The 8,445-nt window shown below is 37.2% G+C and overlaps 1 protein-coding gene across 1 annotated transcript in view; it reads right to left on the bottom strand.

Annotated features, from left to right (window-relative positions):
- The window catches only part of LOC106521246 (synaptotagmin-14), a gene marked incomplete at its 3' end in the record, with an annotated part of 12,702 nt that extends 6,973 nt beyond the window's left edge, over positions 1 to 5,729 (bottom strand). The window contains 2 exon segments of the mRNA XM_014013733.1: positions 1,158 to 1,205; positions 5,621 to 5,729. Coding sequence (XP_013869187.1) covers positions 1,158 to 1,205; positions 5,621 to 5,633 — 61 coding nt within the window.
- Between the last annotated feature and the right edge of the window lie 2,716 nt (positions 5,730 to 8,445).

The raw sequence follows: 8,445 nt of genomic DNA, 5'->3' as shown, positions 1-8,445 counted from the left end.
GATCTCTATGCTTACCCCGGTCAAAGCTGGACCGTAGGCCGGGCCGACCTCTTCAGCTCTGAGTCTATACCCACTGCGCCAAAATGCACATTATCAGGCATAAAAATGATTGATTTTTTTTCATTGCTGCTTTTTTGTTTGATTGAGTAATAAAAAAAATTACCTCCATACCAGTTGGCATAACTTTGTTAAGTAAATTCAAACACTTAATTTCTTAGCGTTTGAGTAAAAGTACTTTTACTTTTACCTTCCCGATTATTGTGAGCAGTTTTATGACTTTACTTCCAGGAAGTACTTTTCTAATTTGCGAAATTCATTTTTTCCAGTCATTTTCTTTAAGGTTTTTTTTACTCGTATTTAGTTATCTTTTTCAAGTACACTCAAAAAATAGATGTGTTGGATTTACTTAAACTGAGTAAATGTAACAGATTTACTTTTAAAGTAAATGTAAATAAATGTTTTAAATTTACTCAGTTCAGTTGGGTGGAACTAGTTGTCATAATTTAAGTAAATCCAACATGCATGTTTTTTGAGTGTACTTTAAAATACCTGACTTTTACCGRCTTTGACGCCTCTTCCCCAACATTTTTGTTTCGGACATAAAATTCAAAAATATGGTACAATTTCTTAGTTTTAACATTTGAAATGCACTTAAAAACAAATATGTTGGATTTACTTAAATTATGTCAACTGGTTCCACTCACTCTGAGTAAATATAACGCATTTACTTAACATTTTCTTTTAAAGTGAATGAAAAACATTATTTTACATTTACTCAGTTCAGCTGAGTGGAACCAGTTGACTCAATTTGTTTAAGTAAATCCAACACATATGTTTTTGAGTTCCATTGTAAATTAAATACAGGTTTATGAGATTTTCAAATCAATGCATTTTGATTTTATTTACATTTTAAACACTTTCTGAGTTGGGGATCTTTAGATCCTGAAGTTTTAAGTCTCTCAGGTTTATCATAAAAAATAAATCAAAAAACACTTTTAACAGAGAAGGTGAATCGACACTAAAGCACGAAAAACAAAAAAAGAAAGACGAATTTAAACAGGGCGGTCTCATGGCGATGAATGCTAACGATGAAGGCGGAGCGGGAGGTTCGATGCGGGGGTCAGAGGTCAAACGCCCCGAGCTCTGATCTGCCCTACCTTTTCTGACGCAGATCAGCTCATGAACTCCACAGTGACGCTCGCCACCTGGAAAGACAATGCAGTTTCAATGAGCCAGGTGTGATGGGAGGGAACAAGAGACGAAACACAAACCGTACAGCAACACATTTAAAATACCTCCAGACGTAAATTAACACGAGAGACAAAAACGACACAGGTAGAACAAAAACTGGATGGTGACAGCTGTGAGTGTAAAAGATGTTAAAACAGAGAGCTTTAGTGAGAAACAATCTGAAGTATGAATCGACAGAAGCCAATGAAAAACAACGTCAGAACCTCAGAAGCAGTGTTGTATAAGTTAAAGTACAAGTACCTTACCAAAAAATTACTTTGGTAAAAGTTAAAGTCTCCTTTAGGAATATTACTTGAGTAAAAGTCTTAAAGTATCTGATATTTTTTGTATTTAAGTATTAAAAGTAAAAGTATTGATTTAAAATGAGCAGTTAGATTTTCTGTAAGGACATTTATTAGGAGGTGACCTCCCCAAAAACTGCAGAAATGACTTTATTGTATTAAAATAATTAATTTATGTTAAATTTAGGATGCACTAGTCCAGCTGTTTCAGTTTATGTACATATATCAAGGCTGCACAAAGCTTTTCCCCAAAATGAAAATCTATCTGAGGGCTGCGGCCAAATGTAAGAATATAATTCATGAAATACAAATACTTCTTAAGTACAGTCCTTTTATTTGAATGATTCTGTCCTGCTGGAGTGTGACATGATTTGTTTGTGTAAAAACTAATACACTATCAGAGTTTTATATATTTATACTTCTCATTCAACCAGTTAAATTCACTCTATCTAGGAGGCACAGTTTATATGGATAGTATTTATTTTTATAATAACAAGCTGGAATGAAAACAAGCAAAAATGAAAGTAAAGTAACGACTTTCTACTTCTTGCCTTTTTTTTAAATGTAAGGAGTACAAAGTACAGATAACTGTGTGAAAATGTAAGAAGTAAAAAGCAGCCTGAAAAATAATTACTCAAGTAAAGTACAGATACCCAAAAATTCTACTTAAGTACAGTAACAAAGTATTTACTTAGTTACTTTACAACTCTGCTCAGAATATATTTGACCCTGAGAGCTTTGAAAAAGAGCRCAGCCTGGTTCTCTGCAGCCGCCTGGCCTCCAGACAGGGACTGTAATTCAGAACCATTACTCACACTTCTCCCAGTCTGCCTCTGGGATCTGACCACAGGTGGAGCTCTGACACCCAGAGGCCCAAACAGTCCTGAAGCCAGGCCGCCAGAACCCGATCATGCTGTCAAAGAGGGTTTAAATCAAACTAACGTTTGAACTTTGGCACTGGACAAATTAAAAGGATCAAAACAATAAAACTAAAAAGGTTTCCCTGCAGGTCTGTGTTTCKGATTCAATAACAAAAACAGAGAGAAGACCGAGGATGAGTTTTATTTCCTCCCATCGACAAACAACAAATTAATGCTCATTTCTTGTCAGCAGCTTTTTGAACTAGACTCCTCCGATCTCTATTAAAGCCGTCAGGGGGAAGGTTAAAGCTAAATCTGGCTGTTCATGAAACATGTCTTTTCTGAAAGCAACGACGGAGGGAAGCTGCAGCTAAGCCCATTAGCTGCTGGGGGATTCAGAGCGTGTCAAAGATTAGTCGTTTTACCAAGCAGCTGAGCCGTAAATTCATACAGCAAATACAGCTTTCTTTCTTTACGTGATCCGGTTCTCTTTAACCGAATACGTATCTGTGTTTCTTTGTCCTGGAAATTGGAAAACAATTCTCAAAATTAGCTCAGATTAGGTTGTTTTCCCAGAACCAGMCACAAGATTGATTCTGCCAACAGTTCGTGAGGAAAAAAAAAAAGTTTTCTCCAGAAAATCTGTAATTCCTGAATCAAACTAAAACCTCTGAATCAAATGTGAACTTTAAAAATATAATTATTCTCCTGGGACAAACTGTTAAACACCATATAAAGATTGAATTAAAACTCACTTAGTGAAACAGTGAAAATGCTCTGAGCTAACCACCATCAGTTTTGGATGATTTAATTCCCAAACTGTCTGACTGGCCACGAGTCAAGAGCCAGCTGATGATTAAACTGTGAATTATAAATCCTTTGCCGTGTGTCACACAGGCAATAAAAAAAAAAGAAACGGGGGGCAGAAAATTTTAACAAAACAGCTTAATTAATAATCCATCTATGAGTTCAGATGTTAAAAACATCCTTAGTTTAAACATCTGAACCACAATAAAACACAAAAATATAAACCAACACCTTTATTTATGTTTTTTTAGAACCACAGGAGGTTCTCTTCTGGTTCCTCTCCAGGTTTGCCTCCAGTTGATGTTTATCCATCAAGGGTTTTYAATCACTCACATCAACCTCTGATGGAGCACCGAAGTGAATCTAGCTCAGTTATAAAACTATGATTGTACTGAACAAGAAAAATATATAAAATATTTAAATACTTTGGCATWTAAATGAGAGGATAAATGGCATCTGAATCATTTTTTAAAGTGTTTTTTCTCGCCGGTTTCTGCTTTTAGAAGCTGTGGAGCAGATAAAACGACAGCTGGGAGAGATGGTTCTTAAAAAACGCTGAGCAGAGATGAGTTGTCTGTGATGTGGCGCCTCCTGGTTTTTCACCCATCTAACAGGTACAGACACAAACACAGCCTCCCACCTGAGGCCGACCTCTGGATGCTGCAGGCGTCAATCCAGGACTACGACAGGGAGGAGGCTGAGGTCAGAGGTCAAAGGTCAGGGTGCACTTAAAGGTTGGATGAAAGTGGGAGTCGTTGGTTTCATTAAGGGTTCTGATGTGAAACCAGTCAGTAACATATTCATAGATTTTTTTTTTTTTTGTTATGGCTTATTATTTTTTGTGTGTGTCCTGTTCTATCTTTAAATATAATAAACGTGTTTAGCTAAACCCCAGAGGACTGGCGCCGGCCCAAGAAAGATGGTCCACTTGCCTAGTTTACAACCAGAACTGAGTCCGACGTCACCAGGAAGTTTTTCTGGAGGTGAACTCTGTGATCTTGTTTCATCCTGCCCTATTTCTTACCCCAAAACTGGAGAAAACGTCACTCTTTAGTACAGTGGTTCCCAAACTTTTTATCTTCTGACCCACAAAATATTCARGGCAAAAACTTGTGACCCCAAATATTACTGGTCTGAGTACACYAACTRRGTTAATAACCCTAAAAACACAGGCTTTTTGACAATCCAAACAGCTTATACACAAATATAAATACTTATTTATACTTATTTTGTGTTTTTATGATAATTATAGGGAAAATATTACATCAGCAATTATTTTATTACTCTTTAAATTGATTTCTGGAGATTATCCAAGGTGCTTCATGACCCATAATTGGGTCCCAAGCCCAACTTTGGGAACCAAAGTGCACTGGTTCCCAAACTTTTCAGCTTTTGACCCATAAAATAACAGCAGAGACCTGTGCCCCCAGATATTTTTGGATGATAAACATTTGTATCAGGTCAACAAAACATGGGCATTGTAAAAATATTTTTATACTACATTTATCCATTTTAAATATACTAACCTCACTCATTTGTAACAACTAAGGCAAAAATGTAATTAATTCAGAAAATCTTTTCAGGACCCCACCTTGATGTTTCAGGACCCCACTTTMGGTCCCGACCCCAACTTTGGGAAACACTGCTTTAGTACATTTAGTGGCCAAAACAATGATTCAAATAACTTGTGACTYGAATAAAAAAAACAGGTTGAGTTTGTGATGCTTTTAAAATGCTATAAAAGTTAAAGAAGAGCTGATTTATTTAATTTTGTGTGGTGAAATTAACAATTGCATCCTTAAAAGTGGTGTCAGGGAGTGACAGACACAGGTGTGGTTACCATAGTGAAACAGCAGATTTATCATTTCTACTTTAGATCTTGGTTTTTACACTTCCTTTATGTATATACAGTACATTTTCTCCCCTCCCAGTTTAGATAGTTTATTTGAGAGAGTACAGCCTTTAAAATATAATACACAGAAATATTTCCAAATTATAGACTTATTCCAAATGTCTGAAAACACCAGATTAAAACTGATCTAAGCTCCTTACAACCAGTAAAGTTACATAATCAGAGGTGAAACACGTCGTGTAAACAGAACGTGGTGTTTTAACAAGTTTCAAGCGCTAAAAATAAACAAATAAAACGCTAATTTAAACGTATTGTTCTCTTTAAGCTGTTAAAACACCCGTCATCACGGCTGAGCCACCAAAACAGCCGAGTTCTGGGTTACAGAGGAAACAAGGAGAACCAGCCGGAGCTCTCCGTTCAGCACCACCGCTTTTCACCCGAACCCAAACTTTAACCGACAGCAGCTGAAACCACCGAGAGAAAATCCGCCTTACAGCTCGTCCGGGTCGCGTTCTGTTCCCAGACCGAGTCCATTAGCAGCGGAGGAGAGACGTTATTGGCCTACTTACCATCAATCGCCATGATGTTCTGTTTTGGCTTCAACCGGAGTGGGCGGGAAAAAAGACGAAGGAGCGAACCATTTGGAAGGGGAGGTTAATGGATGGAACAGTCCAAAATATACAGGAGTAAAAACTTTACATAAATCACAACACACCTTTAAATCCCACGTAAATTACACCTGTGATAACCGCGATTTAAATCCTGTTTTTGTAATAGTGAGCGAAGGGGGGAGGGGGATCAGGAAGTGGTACAATCCAAAATGCAAGATAAGCTAGTTAGCCTAATTTTGCGCATGCGCAGTAGTAAGGTCCTGCTCAATAAGTGAAACCCATTTTACCTTATTTAATTTCTAAGCATCTAAATTGTTATTTAATAGTGTTCCTCCATATATTTAAGCATAAGTTATTATTATTAGCTTTAAAATTAATACCAATAAAAAGTTTGGCAATCACCAACTGAGATCATTTTGTTATCAAATTGTTTAAATATAGTTTTAATGCCATCGTTGGATTAAATAATAACAGCATCTTGTGCCGCATAATGGTTCAGCACCACGGACAAGACTTAATCTTTGGGATTATGTTTGCATTTATTAAATTACAGTAACAGAATAAATGGCCTATGAAATGTATTCACCCCCTTGGTTTTATCATTTCATTTGTCATAAATCAGTCACGGCGAACATTAATATTTTCTGCTTTATTGCACTGCAGCCTTCCAGCTCATGTTGTCAACATGAGTCACCATTTTTCTCCTGTTCCTTCAAGTTTTTATTTTCTTTTCTTGCATTTTCACCCTCGCTCCAGGAGTGGCTGCTGCTCCATCCAGAGCCTTGACTGTTTAATCATCTCCTGATTGCTGAGTGATGGGGGGGAAACAGGGCTCTGATTCCTGAGAACCAACTGCTGCTCTCAGAAAAAATAGAATAAAATAAAAATCAACCACAAGTGTTCTCGTCAGTTCTTCAGAACCGTCCCACACACAACATGCACACAGAACAGCTTGGTTTTAATTTGATCTGACTGACTGYGCAGGATACAACAGAAACACTTAATCTAACCTGTTTACATCTATAAAGTTAATGCTTTCCTGCAAAATGAAACCTAAAAATCAGGAATTATAATTAAATATTAATGCAGCACACAGAAAACACATAATAATCTMTGTTTTCCACAGTTATACTGCAGGTTTCATTGTTACCGCATCTAATTCTTGCAGCTGTACACTTATCTAATTAGAAAACGTAAACTGAATCTACAAGAGTAATTACAAAAAAACACAATTAAAACGTTTTCTCTAATTGAATAAATTGTTCTCTCTGAGCTGCAGCTCTTGACCCGTTTCCTGACGAGCTCCATCAAACCTCCGCTGATCAAATCAAACTGTTTTGGGGTTATTTTGAAGGTTRGGGTTTTATTTTAATCTAGGCTGCCATGGTGACCAACAGCAGAGTCAGACATCAATCTGTCGGCTGTCAGCTAAAGATAAAAACAATCTTTTTTTTCGGCACACAGGACTGCGAGTCTACACCGCAAGACCTCCTGCGGCCACCCAGAGTTGTGCTGTGAACGACTCTCAGCTACCACCACAGCACCAGGGTTCATATAGGTTTCAGTAAGTCAAATTTAAGACCATCAGGGATGACATTTAAGATCAAACCAATGCATTAACAGAAACATTCAAATTGTCCCAGAAATTTTAACATAGAAACCTTCTATTGCTATCAATTTAGCTATTTAATTTTAATACAAGAACACTGAATTATTTTAATAAAACGGTCATATGAGACCTTCATATGGGCTGCCAGGGACTGCTTACAAACGAGTTCAAAAACCACATATCAAGTCAAGTCTCACTGAAAACACACTTTCCCATGTTTAAACCGCAGTGGACATGACTGAACTTCTTTGTTTTTGAGCAGGTGAACAAACCGTCATATACGGGGAGTTGTAGTGGTAAAGAGGTTGAAAACATGGAAGTAAACTGTGATATTTGCCTGCAGTTATCACAGGATTTGTGGTTTAACCACACGTACAAAGACCGGTAGCAAAGTTAGCACTTCATGAAGACAGATCGAGTCAACCTCTGATTAGTGCTTAACTGTTTATTTATGCAGCCAACACTTCTCTGGAACGATAGAAAGTAAAAAAATTAATAAATAAGACTTGACAAAATTAAATTTGAGACCTTGGATGAAAATCTGGGCATTTTTAGGCCTAAAATTTGGATTTTCAAATTTTAGACGTTTTTAAAGGAGCGATATTATGTGCTTTCCAAGCCTATATTTCAATTTTACACTAAAATAAAGTAACTATGTCACATTTTCAGCTTATGAAAGAGCTATATTTGTGTAAAAATCCCCAAAACAATTTACTTCACATCTTGACAGTTTCTAAACGTCTTGAAAAAGGTCTCTGTCTCTTTAAGAAAATCCAACCACTTCGGTCACGCCCATTTCAGCACGTAGCCTGCCGGACGCTGTGTCCAAAACGGCAGGACAGGTCCTCCGAAGGTCGAATTTGTCGGCCGCATACGTCACAGTGCCGCGACGAAGGACGTCCAAAACCGAAGACTCCTCCGATGCATCCGACAAATACGTCCTTCCCGGCCCCGCGTATCCCATAGTGCATTGCAGCCCGACCGGAGATTTGTTTAAGCTAGTAATGGCGGACGAAGCGAGAGAAAAGAATACATTTTTAATAAAAATATGGTGATATAAAAATTTAAAAAAATTAGCAGTTGTAATTCTAATACTTTTATCATTTGTATGGACATGTTTTTACATATTATTTTTTCGTCATAAAAAACGCAAAATAAACATGAACCTACAGCG

This window comes from Austrofundulus limnaeus, unplaced genomic scaffold (assembly GCF_001266775.1).
Source record: "Austrofundulus limnaeus strain Quisiro unplaced genomic scaffold, Austrofundulus_limnaeus-1.0 Scaffold105, whole genome shotgun sequence".
Lineage (NCBI taxonomy): Eukaryota > Metazoa > Chordata > Actinopteri > Cyprinodontiformes > Rivulidae > Austrofundulus > Austrofundulus limnaeus.
This window is presented reverse-complemented; position numbering and strand designations above follow the sequence as displayed.